Source organism: Molothrus ater, chromosome 16 (assembly GCF_012460135.2).
Source record: "Molothrus ater isolate BHLD 08-10-18 breed brown headed cowbird chromosome 16, BPBGC_Mater_1.1, whole genome shotgun sequence".
NCBI classification, from domain to species: domain Eukaryota; kingdom Metazoa; phylum Chordata; class Aves; order Passeriformes; family Icteridae; genus Molothrus; species Molothrus ater.
This window is the reverse complement of record NC_050493.2, coordinates 13,611,834-13,631,083: the sequence shown is the minus strand read 5'-3', so window position 1 is coordinate 13,631,083 and position 19,250 is coordinate 13,611,834. Positions and strand designations below refer to the sequence as shown.

The following is a 19,250-nucleotide window of genomic DNA, read 5'->3' as shown; positions in this document are numbered from 1 at the left end:
GACTCGGGGGCACGGCTGGAGCCGCGCCAGGCTGGATTTTGGGAAAGGTGCTGGCACTGCCCAGGCTCCCCAGGGAATGGGCACAGCCCCGAGGCTGCCAGAGCTCCAGGAGAGCTTGGACAATGCTCAGGCGCAGGGTGGGGTTGCTGGGGGGTCTGTGCAGAGTCAGGGGCTGCCCTGGATGATCCTGAGGGTCCCTTCCCGCTCAGAATATCCCCTTATCCTGTGAGGAAGAACCCATGGAGGGAGCAGAGCCCCGGAGCAGCCGCGCAGGGCAGCCCTGGGCTCTCCGTGTTTGGGCCATCCCAAAGCCTGCCTGGGCACGGCCCTGGGGCTCCAGGTGACCCTGCCTGGGCAAGGGGGTGCAGGAGATTCTTCTTCTCTTCTTCCACCCCTTCTTCTTCTTCTCCTTCCACCCCTTCTTCTTCTTCCAGCCCTGTGGTTGTGTGACTGCAGCCACCAGGCGTCTGCCCGCAAATACCATCACCTTTATTAAATTATAAAACCGTAAGCTTTAAAATTTACTGTATAAAATAATCACAGGTATTAACAGCAAAGAAAAAAATAACATTTTTTTCTTTTTTTTTCTCCCCAGACGCAGGAATTTGCTCAGATTTTACCCAAAATAATTAACCCTCCCTCCTGCAGACACCAAGGCCGGGGTCAGCAGGGAGGGGGCAAAGCAAAAATGAATGATACATAAAATAAAAATAAAATAAACAATCATGTCAGCGGGATTTCTTGCCCCAAAGCTTCTCCTGCTTCCAGCACAGAAATCCCTGAAGGGAAAGGCCCGATGAGGAATTATTGCTTTCTATGATAACCAGCAATACCTGGCCATGTCAGTGGCATCACGTCACACTGGTGGCACCCAGGTCACACTGGGGGCATCTGGGTCATACTAGCAGCACCCAGGTCACACTGGCAGCAGTCAGGTCACACTGGTGGCACCTGGGCCATACTGGCAGCACCTGGGTCACACTGGAAGCACTCAGGTCACCTTGGCAGTACCCAGGTGACAGCAGTGGCACCCAAGTCACACTGGCAGCAGTCAGGTCACACTGGTGGTGCCCGGGTCCCACTGGCAGCATCTGGGTCACGCTGGCAGTACCCAGACCAGTCTGGTGGCACACAGGTCCCACTGGTGGCCCCCAGGTCCCACTGGTGGCCCGGCATGGACGGCACGGCTGTGAAGGAGCAGTGATCCCCTGCCACAGTGCTGGGGCCTCAGCACCACTGTGCAAACCAAGACAGGGGACAAAAAAAGTGCCTAAAAGTGGTAAAAGTTGGAGGAAGCCCTGAGGGCCCCGTGTCCCCCTTCCCACCGTGCTGCCCTGGTGGGAGCAGCACAAGGAAAGGCAGGGGACACGGGTGGCAGGGGGATGACACTGCTGGGTGTGGACAAGTGTCCCTCACTTGTCCTGAGCCTGCTTAAAAAGGGGGACTTCGCAGAGGAAGGGGAGGCAGAGGGATAAAGTGCACAGCTGAGCTGGGTGCTCTTCAAAGCAGAGAAAGAACCCCGAGGAGGCAAATCCTTCATTAACAGCTCTTTCCTCCCCAAAGCCACCTGAGGAGGGGCTCCCAGCAGCACACACCAGGCTGACACAGCTGGAAGGATGGAGTTGAGCCCTTATCTGTACAAGAAGGATGGGCAAAGACAACTTCCCTGGTTGCCAAGTTCTGCCCTTGCTTTCTGCGTGCCCTGGAGTAAGGCTAAGGTGAGACACGCTGCAAAGGAGACCGTGGCCACCCGGGGAGCCCCTGGTGATGCTCCTGGCTGGGCTGGGGCTGCTGAGGCCTCAGAGCCTGCAGCACATCCAGGCTCTGGGGCACAGCAGGCTGGAGGAGCAGCTCAGGCACCACCCCAACCACCTGTGCTGCCCCAGAGAGAGCCCTGCCCTGCCAAACCCCCCAAAAGGAGGAACACAGTGAATCCCTGAACACCATCAGCCTGGCTCCTCCCAGCGCTGAAGTTAAACTCAGACTAAACCCTGCACTGCTGTGGGTGTCACATGCTGCTGCTGCTGCCTCCTGCATGTCCCCACGTGCGGTTTTTCACATTCCTGCCAGGTCTGATCCTGAATCCACGGCCCAAGTCCCAGCCTCATTCTTCCCCCACAGAATCAGGACCAGGTAAGAGCAGCAGCACCTGTTTCAGAGGGAGAGAGGCTGCAGACCCCCAGGGAGATGGCAGCCAAGGGCCAAGCACGTGTTGGGATCAGCTCCCTCCCTCCCCATCAGCACCAAGGGAACTCGGCAGCATTTGCTCCCCAGAGCAGAAGAAACTTCTGTTCTTCTCTTGAGTTCAAGTGCTGGCTGCAGGATGGCAGGGGTGCCCCACATCCTCTGCCAGGACGGGGTGCAGAGAAGAGCCCAGCAGCCAAAGCCTTGGCTCCAGCTCAGTGTGGGCTAAGCCCAAGCCTCATGGATGCAGCAGCAGGGGAAGAAGGGTTGGCAATCTCCCCCAGGGCTATGGGGAGCTGGGGGACAAGCTATTCCTTGATCTGGAACCACGGAGAGCCTGCCCCACCCCAGCAGAAAAGCAGAGGTGGCCTCAAACTTGCCTCCACAAGACCAGCCCAGACCATCTTCACCTTTAAACCCAGTCCAGGCTGCACCCTCCTGCCCAGGGGATGAGCCCACGAGAGGAGTGCCGACGTGCCAGGGGCAGCCACGGGCAGGAGCAGCCTCCCCATCCCTGCAGCCAGGCCAGGCCAGGCCAGGTCAGGTCACAGCATAGAGCTCCTCATGGTCGTTCTGGCAGATCTGATAGCGACACGTGAGCTTCTGGGGCCAGGCCCAGGGCTTCTTATGCTTGTCCCGAGGAGGGAGCAGGAAAGCCACGCTGCAGGCCACCAGCACGTGCCAGATGCTGTGGGTGTAGTAGTAGTTCTCATTGGTTTCCATGAAGGCGTACACTGAGATGGCAATGAAAGCCAAGGTGATCCCTGGGAGGAGGTAGAAAACCCAGCGCTTCCACGAGGAGGGGTAGCAGTGCCTGCGCTTTGCTCCGTGGTGAACCTGGAGGGGGGGTCAGAGCACACTCTGGGGGTTCAGCAGCCCAGCAGAGGCTGGGGCAGGGGGGAAACAGACCCCAGAGCATCTGCCAGCCCCCCAGAGTGTGGTGTTACATTTGACTTAAATGATATGCTCTGTCTCACCCCTTGAAAACGTAGTTTATTCCAAGCCTTGAAATATCATGGATCTGTAACCCCATTGGCCCAAGTCTTATTCTGCACCTACTTTGAATCTCCCTGTTAAGCTGTGGGGGGAGACCACAGAGGCTGTCTTGGCCCTTTTCCCCCTAGGATCTCCCTCTCTCCCCCTCCTTCCCCCTTTCTCCCTCAGGAACCATGCTGCTCCTGGGGTGGGACCCCCAATAAACCTCATCTAATTAACACCCTCAGAACCGTATGGAGTCTCCTCGCCCGCCTGCTGCTACCAGTGAACATACAGCTTAGGGGGCCCCCCAGGGACCCCCTTAAACGAACTGCTACACCAGGGTGCTTGCTGTCCCTGAGGAATTTGGCCCCCCTGCTGCTTGGGCCCACCTCTGCTCTGCAAAATCCCCCCAGGAGCTGGTGGTACCAGAGCCTGGCACAGATGCTACAGCTCCTGGCCAGGGCCAAGCCGCAGCCTGTGTTTTGGGACAGCACTGCAGCTCCAGGTGTGAGACCCAGAACCAGGGGTTTCTCAGCTACTGCAGGGCTGGAAGGTGAATCCCTTGCCCTGCTCCCTCCACCTGGGTGTTTCAGGGTTTCAAGCCATGCCTGGATGGGCTGGAGCCTTGGGTCTGCTCCACCACCACCATTCCTCATGGGGAGCAAAGGGCAGCAGGTCCTGCCTGGCTGCCCTCACTTACCCAGGCTGTAACCATGATGAGGAGGGCGAAGAGGCAGGGACCCATCATGTTCCACACCCCTCTGCGGTCCAGCTGCAGGGACATGGCAATTAACAGGGTCCCCAAGACGAAAAGGACCTGGAAAAGAGACACCACCACCACTGGCAGGAGCTCATCTGTTGAGAGAGCACAGCCAGACATGCCAGAGGCAGGGAGAACCTCTTCTCCTGGCTTCCCAGCTCTGCATCCACACAAGAGTCAGGAAAAACACCTTCAAGAAGGAGAAACCACAGAAGCCACAAACCTTTACCCCAAATCTCAGGGGAAATTTTCAGGCCCAGCCCCTACGAGCACGCAGGCTCACAAGCCAAAGTGCTGGGACAAAACAAGCCAGGGTGGCACTGGGTGACAAACAGGCTGTGTCACCCAGCTGTGTCATTAAATACAGAGGTGAGAGGGCTCGGTGTGGTCACTCAGCTTGGCTGGCTGGGGTCTGGCAGGGCTGTGTGGGGACACCTGACACTCACGTATTTCAGGATCTTCTTGAGGCGGGCCATGCAGAGGATGGTGACCCAGATGGACACCACGGAGCCCAGGAAGTCGCAGTACTGCAGGGTGTCATAGTCCATGATGCACAGCACAGCCACGCCCGGCTGGTCACACGCGTGGTAGAACTGCGCCAGAAGGGGACAAAAGCAAAGGTCAGCACAGAGCCAGCAGCACCACAGGGCTCTTTGGGAAGGGGAGGCAGGAGAGGGCTCAGCCCACAGGCTGGATCCCTCCTGCAGTGGCTCCAGGAAGCTGCACCAAACCAGCATTGTGGAAAGCAGGTGAGAGCAGGCAGGCTGCAGCTCTGAAAGGGCAGGACACAGAGCTGGGGCAGGGCCAGAGGAGGGACAGCTGACAAGGGGACTGAAGCACCTGCTCTGTGAAAAAGTTGGGGCTGCTCAGCCTGGAGATGAGAAGGTTGCATGGAGAACTCATTGCATCTGAAGGGAGCTACAGGGAAGCTGGAGAGGGATTCTTCTCAGGAACTGGAGTGATGGGACAAGGACTAATGGGTACAAATTGAAAGAGGGGACATTTAGGTTAGATATTAGGGAGAAAATTTTTACTGTGAGCATGGTGAGACACTGAAACAGGTTCCCCAGGGAGGTTGTTGATGCCCTAGCCCTGGAAGTATTCAAAGCCAGCTTGGATAAGGCCTTGAGCCACCAGGTCTAGTGGGGATATCCCTGTCCATGGAACCAGGTGATTTTTAAGGTCCATTCCAACCCTTTAACATTCTTGGATACTACAAAAATGTTAAGGGTTGGAATGGACTTTAACATTAACATTTAACATTCTTGGATACTACAATGTGCCCATGGAGGTGCTTGTCCAATGATCCCAGGAGCTCCTTGTGGAGCTCCACGATGGGCTGCTCCACCAAGGACTTGATTCTGGCACAGCCTTGCCAGAGCTCAGGGGGAGGTGAGGGGACACAGGGCAGCCCCTACCGTGGAGAAGAACATGGTGTAGGTGTAGACAGAGGCCTCCACCAGGTAGAAGCGATAGACAGCGACTGCAATGGCGGGCAGGAACATGAGGTTGCTCAGGGTGAGCAGGAGCGTGGCCAGGTTCTGTGTGCCCACGGTCTGGGCCTTGCTGTCATCTGTGCAGCTCCAGCCGCCCCAACCTGCCGACAGAGAGGCTTCTGTGGATCTCCAAGGCCCTGCCTTGTCTTCCCACAGCAACCAGCAGGAGCTGGGGTGCCTGAGAAGGAGCAATCCCACACCAGACTGTCCCTGAGCCTCTTCTGCATCAGCCTCTCACGCTCCTGCTCTCAGGGTGTCTCATTACTCTGCTGTGGGAAGCTGGGGAAGCCCAGCAGAGCCCCGTGGCTGCCCTGAGGACATTCCCCAGGTTGTTCCCATGTAGCAGAGGCCATCCTACATCCACACTGGTACTTTCCATCCCTGCAGTAACTCAACACATGTACTACTTGCTGGTGGAACACCAAGCACTCAAGGTTCAGATGCTTCACGTGATGGTGTAAGCTGGGTGCAAGATCCCAGGAATCAGATGGAGAATGATCCCCAGCACTGAAGAAGCCACTGGGCTCCTCTCCTACAAGCTGTCATAGCAGGGCAGACCCCAAACCAGGTCAGGCTGCTCTGGACATTCCCCAGCTGACTTTTGAAGATCTCCAAGGATGGAGACCTGGAACCTGTGCAAAAGCAAACAGCTCTGAAGGGGGAGAAAATGTGTCTTCTTCAATTTAGGTGACAATTTCCTGCTGCAGCCAATGTCTGTGGCCTCTTGCCCTTTCCCTGTGCTCACCCTGCATAGCTGGCTCCAGGGTCCCTGTAACCTCTGGGCAGCACAAAGTGTGACTGGTGGCACTGCAGCTCCTCTTCCACTGGCTGAACAAACCCACTGCCTCAGCCCATGGTGACATCCAGGGCTGCAAAGAGCCCTAATTTCCTAAAGGACAGTGCCTGACACAAACCAAAACTCTCACTCCCTGACTGGATATCAAAGACTGAACTGAGGCAGTCTCTATGAACACAAATCTGCCTCTTCTTTTTAAAAATTATTTAAATTATTTTAATTAAAGATTAAGGTGCCCATGCCCTCCTTTTGAAAAAAGGAGGTCAGCCACAGGGCAGCTGGGGTATGTGCAGGCACTCCATGGTCAAGAGGCAGAGTTAACAGTGGCATCCATCCCATTCCAGAGGGACTGGAACCCTCAGCAGCAGCTCTGCCCCGGGTGCTGGCTCCCTGCCAGGCAGAGCCCAGGGAACCTACTCTCTCTGGTTTATTTCTGGGTCACCAATATGCAGATGGGGCACTTTGCTCGGGGTGATTCAGCAGAAAGCTGTCCTCAGCCTGATTCTCCAGTTCCCTTAAGGTGCTCTGTGCTTCCCAGAACCTGGCAGCCCTCGGGGAAATTGGGATGCTGCTCTCCATCTCCCTCCTCACCCATTAGCAGCACTGCAGCAGGGAGGTCCTGGCTCAGGCCCAGAGCAGCAGGGAACCACATTTTGCCTTGTCCTTGTGCTGAGAACAGGTGCACAGACCCACCCAAGCACAGCAGAGCTCTTCTTCCCTCCACCACAGACTTCCCAGGCCATTAAGATAATTAGGAGCTGACACAGATATTCCTCCTCCAGGGGCACCTCTGAGTCTCAGGCTCTTGGCAGGAGACACAGGGACTGCAGCCCAGCCTGATCACACCTCGTACCAGGAGCCCACACAGCAAACCCTGACAGGCACAGGCTCTGACACAGGCATTTCAGGCACCCTGATCTCTCTGGAGATGCTCACCAGCACTGCTCCAAGCCCTGGGGGGCTCCAAGCTGTCCTCATCCCAATTCCCCATCACCCCTGGGCGCTTCCCAGAACTCTCCTTCCCCGGGCACTGTGACACTGCCACCCACAGCAAACCCCAGGCTCCCCCAGTCCAACCCCGCGCCCCTGAACTGTGCTGTTCCCTCGGGAGGATGGCAAAGCTTCCCAGGAGGGGGCACTCACCAGCCTTGCAGCTGCAGCCGGCGTAGAGGAAGCCGTGCCTGCGCAGGAGGCTGCACTGCCCGTAGGGGCCGCAGTCGTTGAAGCAGGGGGTGAGGTAGGCGAACACCGACACTCTGCCTTCAGCACTGGCACATCCCCTGCAAGGACAGCACGTCCCCTTGCTGCCACAGCCCTTGGGACAGCCCCCTCCCTGCTCCCCATGGCCAGGCCGTGCTCCTGCCTGCAACTCCCTGGTATTTCGGGATCTGCTCCATCCCTCCCTAGAGCCAGGAGCAGAGCCTGCCCCCTCGCCCCCTGGGCTGCCAAACTGATGTGCAGGTGGGTGGCAGCTGTCCCCAGACGCCCTGGCAGACCCCAGTGCCCATGGCTGGTCCTGAGGACAGTGTCACCAGTGCTGTTTTGCATCGTGCACTTAGCTCCTTACACAGAAAATCAGCAGGAAGGCAAACTGCAGGAATTCTGCACCTTAGAGACCTCCCAGGAGCGTAACAGCAGCAATTATTTCCCAATTTATCACCTCTGAATGCACCTGGGGAAGGGGAAGCTCCCCTAGGCAGGCTCTGCCATCTGCAGTCAATGTGAGCTGTGCCAGCTCAGCATCAGACAAGCTGCAGGGTGCTCACAAGGGAGCAGGGCCACCCACCTCCCTGTCCCTCTGCAGCCACAGTGCAATGCCACCAGCTGAGAGGAGCCCACAGCCCACACAGGAGGACAGGGGTCAGGTTTGCTCACACAAGGGCAGTGGGAGGTAGTGAGGTGACATCCAGACTCACCCCTGTCCCCTGGGGCAGAGGAGCTGCAGGGACAGGAACCAGTCATCGGTCTGTGGGTACAGGACAATCAGCATGGCTTCTGCAGAGGACGTGCTCACACTCAGAGGGTAGCCCTGGGAGAAAGCTGAAAAAAGGAGAGTGCTGTGATGTGCCAGGGCTTGAGGAGAAGGGCCCACAGCAATCCCAGGCTGAGACTGACCCCACAGGAATCAGCTGGCTCTTGTGGCTCCTTGCTCCCATGCTCAGGAGGCACCAGCGGCCTGGAGAGCACCCCTGATCTCAAGATCCTTTTTCTTGAGATCTCAACTTTTTCTTTCATCTCAGTTCCTGGTACATATCTGGGCAGCACAGGGCACCTGGAACAGCCTGTTGTCTTGGCTGGTCCTCCATGCACAGCTTAACTGCTTTGCACACCAGCAGTACCTTCACCATCCCCAAACCTCCTGCCAACAAGGCTGGAAGAGCCCCAGCTGGTAACCAGACCTTCCTTTGGTGGAGGCTATCTCGTGGTGCCAGGACACCACCTGCACCCCAGCATCCTGGGAATGTGCCAGACAAAGACCTCATGAGAGTTTGTGCAAAAACTGGATTCTTTGGGACACACCATGAAGTCCTGAGTCAGTTAACAGCTTGCCAAGTCCAAAAGCAGAGCCTGGGATGACACAGCTGAGCTGGTGGCAGTGCCAGCATCTCTCCTACCTGTGCTGCAGTTCTGTGTGGCGTTGAGGGACAGCACTGGAGAAGCAGCACTCACACAGGCTGCCACGGTGGCATTGGCCAGGCTCACAGATGTCTGTGCAAACAGAGCAGTGCCCCATGTTAGAGTGCCCCAGTGCCATCCCCCTGCACCATCCCTTCCCCACAGTGCCCAGGGACAATAAATCCTTCAGGTCAAGTCACCCATCAATTCAGAAGGTTTCTGTTCGTGCTGCCACTGTGTTGTGTCATGGATGAGAGGCAAGAGACCCTCGTGGGGGACTCTGCCCCAAAGCTGGGACACCCACTCATCATTTCAGCACCAGCACAGGGGAGACACGAGTCAGAGTCTGCAGAACATTAGGGCTGAGCCCTGGGCCAGCCCTCAAGAAATTTAATGGAATTTCAGGGGGCTGATTTTGGTGGTGGTGGGGTGTCACTGAAGGAGGCTGGGAATCAATGACTTGGACAGGAACATCCCTGGGTTCCCCTGCCCAGCCTCCTCTCCTGGTGGCAGGGTGCCAGGCTCCCATGGAGAGGATGGCACTGCAGCTGCTTTCCGTTTTGTCTCCTCTGCGTCACTGCCACCACACGCTGCAGGCTGTGCCATTGGAATTGGAGCTGGCAGGTGGGACACGCTGCAAGCAGCTAAAAAAGGCTCAGAGTACTTTGTAACAACAAAAAGAGAAACAGTCCCACTGGTGCCTACAACCCCTGGAGCCCTGCCAAGGGGACACAGTCCCGTTTGTCACCCTGCTCACCTTGTTGAGCAGCAGACTGACCACGAGGGATCCCCCGCTGTCCATGCCCGTGTTGAGGTTGAGCAGGAGCAGGGTGGGGGACAGGGAGCTCACGGGCACGCTGGGGCCGTTCAGGAGCCGGTAGCGCACGGACACCACGTCCAGGTCCTCCCTGACCACGGGCTGGCTCTGCAGGCAGGAGCTGCTGCGCTGCCCAGACGTGTTCTGCGGAGCCTCTGCTGCAGCCAGAGCAGAGCTGCCTGCTGCTCCTGGTCTGTGGGGAGCAGACTGGCTCTGGTTTAGGCTGATGAAGTTAAGGAAGGAGCTGGTGCTTCCTGGTCTGCAAACTAGAGTGAAAAAGGAGAGGAATCAGCACAGCCAGGTCTAGCATCTCACCCAGCAGATCCAGCTCCAAGGAGCAGCACAAACCCGAGGGGGTTTCAGGTGGTTCATATTCTGCACAAACTGAGGGGTTTCAGGTTATTCATGCCCTGCACAAACTGGGGGGTTTCAGGTGGTTCATGCTCTGTATGAACTGGGGGGTTTCAGGAGGTCCATGCCCTGCATGAACTGTCCCTGAAGTGCCATCTTTGCAGGAGGAGCACCCACAAGCTGGGACACTGCTGGGAGCCAGGCAGTGGTAGAGTGGGTGGAAGCACCCTGGAGCAGGGGAGAGGGAACAGAAGAAGGGATAGCACAGCACCATCAAGGTGCCCAGGGAGTGCTCACTCAGCACCAGCAGAGCTCAGCACTCAGCTGTCCCACAGGCTGCACAAAAGTCTCTCCCAGCTCCCCACATGTGGGCAAACAAAGCTGAGCAGGAGGGAGAAGCCAACCCAGTGGAAATGGGCACCCTGGTAGATGGAGCTGCATGGGACACTCGGAGTCCTGGAGTCCCGCTGCTGGAGACTGTCCATTGCTCCCCCAGACTCCAGTACTACCCTCTGATAACACCTCTGCTGCCAATGCCAGGTCTTCCAGCACACAGGATGAGGCTCTGCTTTGAAGAGAAGGTGGCAGAAGCCCCAGCAGAAGAAAACTTCAAAAATGTACCTAAGTGGTGAGCTTCCAGCAGTCAAACAGGGATTATGGTCATGTAATAGGTGCAAACGTGCCTACCACAGCCACAGGGACCTTGTGACCACCTGAGCCACATGGTGTCACTGGAAATGGTGACACCCCCTTACAACAACTCCAGACATTTCCCCAATTAAACCTCTGTGGTTTCCTGCCTGTAGCCTGCTCTTGGCCAATTCGTAGTCAATACAGCCTTAGTCTGGTGTACCACAGAAAAATATTTTCCCCACCAAATTTTAAGCCAGCCACTGCTTCCCAAACAACCTTTAGGACAATAACTGAACTTTTCACGTGTTTCCAAACAGGCAGCTCTAGAAAAAGCCTCTCTGGGATGAACACCAGAGTTTTCAATTTTGTCCCCAAAGCAAAAACTATGGCATCCAAGAGGAGGCAACCAGCATGATGGGGAGCATGGCCACCACAGCCAGGCACCCAAAGACCCAAGGGGGATACAGCACACACAGAGCTCCCTCTGGTCCTTCTCTTACGGCTAAAGAACATGGAATCCCACCTGTGAAAGAAGCCAGCATCTCCACCGACACGCTGGCGTTGGCAGTGCCGAGACTCTCCACCATGATCTGCAGCCACTTCTCCCAGGGCGGTGACTCCAGGGCCAGGCTGCAGTTGGTGCTCCCTGTGCAGGTGAGGCTCCTCTGGAAGGACTGGGGCAGGGTGATGGAGCCCAGCAGCACCCTCACAGTGCAGGCTCTCTGCTCGCTGGTGACGCAGCTGCTCAGCTGGAACCGCATCGCCGCCGCGTGCTTGGGAACGAAGACCCTGCAGGGGAGGGAGCAGCAGTTTGCAGGGCTTGTACTCTCAACACAAGCCAGGTCCCCAGGGCTTTGTGACAAGAGCTAGACTGCCCTGGTTGGTGCTGTGAAAATCCTTCCCAAGGCAAACATCTGGAAGTACTAAAACTCCTGGGAAGAGCTGGAGAAGGGTGCTCGTGTGCTCCCCGTGCGGACCCTACCACTGCTGCAGGGAGCTCAGCAACAGGCTCACAGACCCCCCAGCTCCAGCCCCACGTGGGAACAACACTGCCTTCCCTTGAGCAGCTTGTGTGGGAAGTCCCACCCTGCCATGCCCTCAGTTGCCCACCCGCTGCTCCCACTCACTTGACATGCAGTGGCTTAGCAGGCGAGACAACGGTGTGAGGCATGGGCACACCAGGCTCCAGGACAGGCATATCAGTGAGTCTGAGCACAAACATATCTGCCTGGAACATATAGGGGCATGGAGTGGAGAAACCCTGCAGGAGGGGAGAGCACAGGGGTCAGCTGTGGTTGTGATGAGACACGAGGGGCAGGGCACTGGGCAGGACCCTCACCTTGACCTCGATCCTGCCCGCAGCCTGGGGCAGGTGGGCAGCGATGAACCAGTCCCCAGCAGCAGGGGTGGTGACGTTGACAAAGGTGGTGTTTTGCACAGCACTGCTCAGGGTGATGCTGATGTTGTAGGAGGGACGGACGGTGGCGTTGGCAGGAAAGCGGGTGCCCAATGGGTTAATGACGGGAGGGGCTCCGTGCCGAAAGTGCCTGCAAGATAAACGGGGATACAAACTGGCCTGGGACTGGAAAGGGAGCAGGCTGGAAAACCCCACATTTTCAAGTGGAGTCATCATTTTCATCTGGGGAGGATTGGCTGCTATTAGCTTATCTGGGATTTATTTAGAGATTGGTTTTACTTGGCAGCTTATTAAGATTTACATGGTTCCATCAAGCCTGGGAGCAAATTTCCAACACTTGCTAAGGCTAAGCCCCACCTACAGAATTCTGCTTTATAATCATCAGCAAATTCCCCATACAGGGAAAGTCATCTACAAAGAACTTTAATTTTCTAGCTAAGATCTGCATCTTCCCATTTCCTCTTTTAAGGAAGGCAAACAGACAGACTAAAAAGACACTTTCCAAGGAAGGCCCCTATTACAGACTTCAGTACAGCAGCACTTCTGCTTTCTAGATAAGCCCAGCATTTGAAGTAGCAGAAACACACACAGCTGAGGAACGTAGGAGATATTTACCCAGTCAATTTGGCATTTAATTTGATTGCTTTTGGACTGCACTGCAACAGGTTCAGCAAGCAGACATGACAGGTGACATGTTATTACTCCTTGGAGCTTATCTGGGTTAGCCATCATTTCTTGGATTATTGTTTAGCTGCTGCCTTGTCCCTCATGTCCCCAGACTGCTGGAAACCTTTCTGGGAAGCAGAAAGCAGGCAGATCATCTGTGCCAGGCTGCTCAGGAGCAACTTAGAGTGCCAGTCTCCCCAGGACAGACCAAGGAGGCACAAGCCAAGCAGCTTCAGTCACTCCCAGATCTCTGTGGAATGGGTGCCAGACACCCGTGTGACTCCATGGGCACAACTTGCTGAGGAAGCTTGGTGTCCTCCAAAGATAAAGCTCAAAATCTGCCAAGTTTTGGACCTCAAATCCTTCAACAAGTCAAGCACTGTTTTAAAAGCAGCATTTCTTTCACTGACATTGAGTTTGCAATCTCCTCATGCTCCTGTATCCACACAACACCACATTCCTCTCCTATCTTTGCTCCACGCTCGGCCGCGCCCCTCACAAAGTGCCCCCAAATCTCCTCAGTTCTTTTGCACTGGGCAGTTTGCCCATCTCCAGCCATTCTGGGTCTGCTCAAGTCCCTTGTAGCCCTGCCACATCGTTTGGCACCTTGTGCAGGTTCTGCCAGGCCAGGAACAGCTCTGAGCAGCACACCTGCCTCACTGTGAAGCTCTCTCCAGACTCCTAAGGGCTCTCTGGGACACCACACCTGACAGACCCAGACCTGCTGGTAACATGAACACCAAACACTCCTACAGGTTTTAACACAGACTCACTGCTGCTGCATGAAGAAACCACATGAGGAGCTGCCCAGCCTCCACAACCAACCCCAGCCACGAGTGACCAGGACGAGGGGACAAGAAGCCCACAGGACAAGCCCTGGCACAGGGACATAGGACATACATACACAGTGATCTCCATGCTGGTGCACTCAGGGCCCTTCCCCCGGGATGCCTGCAGGAGCCAGCGCAGCAGCACGGTGTCCTCTGGCACGTGGAAGTGGAAGAGCTTGGCGTTGCCATACCAGCTGTAGAAGGAGAGCTTCTGTGCACTCTGAGAGAAGTACTCGGACACATACAGGGAGTCTGCGAGGGAGAGAGCACAGCAGTTGGTGGGGGAGCTGCTGGGGGCAGGCTGCAGGGCTTAATCCACCCACAGAAGCTCACAGGAGGTTTAATGTTTCTTGGAACAGTGCACTCTGTGTCCCTGATTTCTCATTCCAGTCCCATTAGGTATGTGGTGATCCGTGCACCTCCAGCCAGAACCACCCACATGCCTACATCACCCTGAACCAGAGAGCACTAACAGATGTCTAAACTTCACTCTGAGAAACGTGCCCTGAAGATAAGAGATCACCAGAGACACCAAACAGGAGGAGAAGGTCAGGAGGAAAGGCTGATGGCAGAAGGAAAGGTGATGGAGTAGGCAGCAGGAGCCCTGGGCACAGCACAGAGCAGATGGGTGCAGGCAGCACGGGGTGCCCTCTGCCCCAGCAGCAGTTCATGGTGCCAGGAGGCAAGAGCTGTGCCCTTGTCTACTGCTGAGCACATGGGCTGATGTTTTATATGGGCAGAGAGGAAAGGATGGGGGATGATTTTAAACGAAGGGAGGGGAGATTTAGATTGGATGTTAGGAGGAAATTCTTCCCTGTGATGGTGAGGAGGCACAGATTGTCCTGAGAAGCTGAGGCTGCCCCATCCCTGGAAGTGTCCAAGGCCAGGCTGGATGGAGCTCAGAGCAACCTGATCTGGTGGAAGGTGTCCTTGCCCATGAGATGATCTGTAAAGGTCCCTTCCAACCCAAACCATTCTGTGGTTATCCATTAACCCAGCTCAGGACACAAGGTGCTGCCTTCCTGTGACACACAACACTATGCAAATTCATGTGCTGCAAATGTAACTCTTTCAGACATGCCTTCTAAAGCCTAGTGATTTTCCTAGCTGGAAGAAAAGCTGCTGGGACAGTGAGAACAGCCCCAGGGTAGGCTGAAAGGGTGTGCAAGAGGACAACAGCTACTCAGCCAAAGTGCCATCAGGATGAACTAGATCCTCCATCCCTCTGCCCAGCCACACATCTACAGATCACCCCCAGCAAAATATAAATTACCAAACCAGCCAGACTGCAGCTCAGGGCTGGAAAAGAAGCACCACATCAGCTGAGAAAGGGATAAACTGCACAGAGACATTGGAGTCAAGGCCATCCAAAACCAAGGTTCGTAACACTCAGCAAGAGGGCAGAAGGTTATGTCTTCATGTGTCTGTGGAGATGATGGAGCATCTTCTTGATGCTCCTTTCCTACTTTGGAATCCCTGGAGTGGGGAGAAACTGTGGCACCTTGCAGAGGCAGATTCCTCGTTTCTATCATAGAATAGCAGTGAGGGTGAGTTAACTTGGCCTTCCCTCAAAGCTGCACAGGGTTGTGCTACAAACACAGAGCTGTTATACACAACTGTGTATAAGAAAGACAGCAAAGAAAGAGGAAAACAATCCTTAGGCAGCAGCAGATCCTTGGGACGTAGTTCCTGCCGGGAGGAACCTAATCCTAACAGGAACTACGATTCATTCATGCCCCAAAGGAGGACGCTGCACCCACGGCAGGGCCGGGAGACAGGAACGGTAATCAAGGCTTTAACTCCTTGGCAATTTACCAAGGCAGAGCCTGCGGGCATCCTGCGAGCCCAGCAGGGAAAGGAGGAGACAGGAAAGCGAGAAATACCAGCCACACAAGGCAGCTGGAGGATCTGCTCCGGGAGGAAGAGCAGTGGCTCTGACCTTGCCGCAGGGGCTGCCCCGGGGGACAGAGCTGGCAGCACCTCCATGCACAGAGCCAGGAAAGGCCATAGGGAGAAGTGAGCCTTGAGCAGGGCAGCCAAGAGAGCACAGCCCCTGGGCAGAGCTGTCCCACTGCAGTCCCCAGGCCGGGGACACACTGCTCTCCAGCCAGCAAGGAGCAGAGACCACAAAAGGGGCTTTTCAAACCAAATCTCCCTGGCTGAAACGCCAGCGCAGTGCGTGGGTACTGTGGACAAGAGCTGGCTGTGATCCCTGCAAGCCCAGGGACATTTCCCTCATTGGGCTATGGAAAGGAGCAGGCTTTCATCAGTGCTGTCTGTACCCCCAGCACACTCCATACACACTTGGCACTCTCATTTCTGGCAGCCCAAGGGGACATTTGGGCACAGGAGGAGGGTAGGCAGGGACACAAAGCATCATTAGAGCTGGGAGAGCCCTGGTCCTTCTGCATGCAACAGGTCCCATCAGACAACCTCCAACCTGCCCCAAGCCCACCAGCTGTCAGCCACGGCCACCACCCATCCTGCACGTCCTCACCGAGCCAAAGATCCCTTTGTGTGGGTTTGGGGGAGGACAGGGCAGGCCAAGTGCAAAATTAAAAACCCCAGCAATCAGCAGTGCTCTTTATTAAGGACTGGTCAATTATATGGAGCGAGCTCAAGAGCATTACCAGGTCAGAGCAGGCAGCCCTGTCCTGCCCACGCACTGCCTGTCACCAGGTGAGCACCAGCTGGGGCTGTGGACAAAGTCCACTGCCAAACAGCTGCTTGTGGTGACAAGGGCTGAGCCCCTGCTCACAGGCTGTGCTGGGCATCCAGAGCTGCACCACAGCCTGGTATGTGACTTCCTCCACCCAGGGTGACAAGGAAATACCACAGATAAGCGGGACATCAGCACAGAAAAGCCTGAAAGACAGGTCACTGCAGCCCAATGTGTGCTTTGGCAGCTCAATGTGAGCTCTGGCAGCCCATTTGCATCAAGAGAGAGTTGTCTGGCATGTGCTGTGCTGTCTTTGTGTCCATCCCCGTCTATTCAGTCTGCTCAACGCCAGCGTGGCAACACCTGGAAAGTCCCACTTGACTGTTCCATGATGTGAAACAAGCTTTAAGCTGAGCAAGAGACCCATCCAGTGGATGCTGTTTTCCATCCTCTTCCATACAGACCTCGCATAAGCAGATTTCAAAGGTATCGTGCAAAAACCAGAGGTGTTTTAAGACAAGGAACAGAACACAGTAGAGTCCCTGATGCACGGAGGAGACACATTATTTCAATTTCAGAGTAAAGAGTCACCTGCCACAGCTTGGGTTTGTTTGTCCAAAGATGATCTCATGGTAGTTTTAGGACATAATGCCTTGGCTGTGGGTTTCACAGGGCGCCCCATCAAAGGGAAGGAGCCCTCATTTCAAAGCAGACACCGTCTAAAGCTACAGAGTTGATGAGCCCGACTGGAGAAAAGGCTGGGCTGTGATGCAGGATGTTTTCCCACTTACAATGTAACAGCAATCCCGTTCCTTTATCCCGGCTCTTAAAATCCACCTGCAAATGTTGCAGAGCAAGGATCCCCTCGCTCCCCGGCTGAGCAGCTGATCTCGGCCAGTGCCCCGCCGTATCCCTACGGAGGTTTTCCCTACAGAGCCATTCCCACAGCCGGCGGGACGGCGCCGGGACAAAGCCGGCACCACACCTGAGGCGCAGGGAGCTCTCCAGGGCTGGGAACCCAGCGAGCAGGATGCCAGAGCAGGGTGGGCCTGGGGCACGGGGCCACGTCCCCGCGGCTCCCCGGGAGCCTCACGCTCTGCGGACTGTGAGGAAGCGATAAGCACCATCCATCATCAACAGGACAACCACGGGCACAACGAGCCCACCCCCGGGACGGAGCGGGCAGGTGAACAACCTCACCTCCCCAAACATCTCCACCCCAGAGCAGCTCCGGAGGGGCTGCACAATCCCCGCGGGACCCCAGACCCACCGCTCTCCCAAAAGCCCCGTTCCCATCCATCCGTCCGCATGCACTGGAAGTAAAGTAACCTGAAAACAAGGCAAACCCAAGGAAAACAAGCGCTGCGAACACAGCAGAGCCCTCTGCGAGTGGCCTGACCTGCCACTGCTCCGCAGGGCCGGCACAAGCGCTGCTCCCCGGGGATGCTCCAGAGCCCCCGGCTCCCTCGGGAAAGCACGAACCGCCCCAAAGTCACCGCAGATCCACCCCGGCAGCAGCTGCGACACCCGGGGCAGCTCCCGGGGCTCCCCTCAACACCACCCTCCGCTGTCCCACCGCCGCCTCTGCCCCCCGAGACCCCGCGGATCGCCGCTCTCCGCCCCGCCGGGACTCACCGGGGCCGGCACGGCCGGCGCGGCCGGCGGGCAGCGCCAGGAGCTGCAGCAGCAGCAGCAGCAGCCGCGGCAGGGGCGGCCCGGCTGCCCCGGCCATGGCCGCCCGCCCGCCGCTGCCCCGGCCCCGCCGCCCGGCCCCGCAGCGCCGCCGCCGCCGCCGCTTCCGCCGCCCGGCCCGCCCCGGGCCCGCCCCGGGCCCGCCCCCCGCCGCACCGGGAGCGACGGAGCGGGGCTGGGCTGCCCGCGGGGCCGCAGCTGCCGCCGGGGAGCACCGCCCCGCACGGCCCCGCCCCGCACGGCCCCGCTCCGCCCCGCACTGCCCCGCACTGCCCCGCTCCACCCCGCACGGCCCCGCACTGCCCCGCTCCGCCCCGCTCCGCCCCGCACGGCCCCGCTCCGCCCCGTCCTGCGAGCCCCGGGATGCGCCCGGCGGGTCGGAGCATCCCGGGCACGGTGCCGGTGCGGCTCCCGGCTGCGGTTCTGAGCGCCGGGAAGGCCGGGGAAGGAGGTAGCTGGGTACTTGGAGATCAGTTGAAGCTGGAATCGCAAACATGCGCATGGCTCGGTCGTGACCGGGCAGCCCACCATGCCCCCGCTCAGACGGGAATCACTGCGGAGGCTCAGCCCTTCAGCTGATGGGTGATTCAATGCTCGTTTCTGCAAAGCCCGTTGCTTTCTCACGGATCTGCCATGTTCATAGGACTCACGGGAGATGTGGCTTTCATAGGCACGGTCAAGTCATTCTCTGATTTTCCAGCTGATTTCAAAAGAGTCAAGGATTTTCTTTTACCTGTGTTTTCCTTGGCATACGTCTGATGTGTTCCCAGCAGGAAATAATGCAGCTTGGGGACAATCTCGAAGTCCTTGCTCAGGCAAAAATCCCACCACTCCCTCACCAGTCAAGTCCTCCTTAGCTGAGGACTTCAGAGCTGTTTCCAGTCAGCCACGAGCGCCCTGGAGGTGGAGTTTCTTCTTCTGGAGCTCAAAGTCTTTGCTGCTTGCTATCACAAGACTTTACTCTTTGTAATAAATTCTTGGGGCATGGGAAGGAAATCCCCTGGGGAAGTGCCTGCCATTTTCCAGGAGCTCTGACACCACCAAAATCCCCGTCAGAGCAGGCTGTGTGCTCAAAGCTGGCAATGTCCTCACCCGATTTAGGAGAAGACTTCCCTGAAGTCAGCCCATAAGCTGAGCACATAAAGCTCAAGGGATGGGAAAAGACTATTCTGCTAATTTCCAGCTTCAATTTGTTCACTGCTTGTTCATTTCCCTTTGCCCCTGTGTGATACTATCCTTGGATTTTCAGAGCTCTCCTTCTAAGAGAAAAACAAATAAACCCTTCTGTCCCCATTCTACATTAATTTAGCCTTCAACTCCACTTCTAAAGATATCAACTCATCTCCAATCAGCAC

The 19,250-nt window shown here is 56.6% G+C and overlaps 1 protein-coding gene across 1 annotated transcript; it reads right to left on the bottom strand.

Annotated features, from left to right (window-relative positions):
• Window positions 1-468: 468 nt before the first annotated feature.
• Window positions 469-17,935, bottom strand: PGAP6 (post-GPI attachment to proteins 6). Its single transcript, XM_036392800.1, has 13 exons — window positions 17,839-17,935; window positions 13,619-13,796; window positions 11,971-12,178; window positions 11,759-11,892; window positions 11,155-11,420; window positions 9,588-9,913; window positions 8,830-8,923; window positions 8,131-8,254; window positions 7,358-7,494; window positions 5,341-5,519; window positions 4,369-4,515; window positions 3,863-3,979; window positions 469-3,021 (listed from the first exon to the last, which is right to left on the bottom strand). The coding sequence occupies exons 1-13, from the start codon at window positions 17,933-17,935 to the stop codon at window positions 2,725-2,727; spliced, it is 2,304 nt and encodes a 767-aa protein (XP_036248693.1). The 3' UTR covers window positions 469-2,724.
• Window positions 17,936-19,250: the final 1,315 nt, after the last annotated feature.

Coding starts and splice junctions, on each gene's coding strand:
- PGAP6 (XM_036392800.1), bottom strand. CDS start 17,935: ATGGCCGGGGCAGCCGGGCCGCCCCTGCCGCGGCTGCTGCTGCTGCTG. Junction 11,893..11,970: donor CGGGCAGGATCGAGGTCAAG/GTGAGGGTCCTG, acceptor CCCCTCCTGCAG/GGTTTCTCCACTCCATGCCC. Junction 11,421..11,758: donor GCTAAGCCACTGCATGTCAA/GTGAGTGGGAGC, acceptor CCTCCCCTGCAG/GGTCTTCGTTCCCAAGCACG.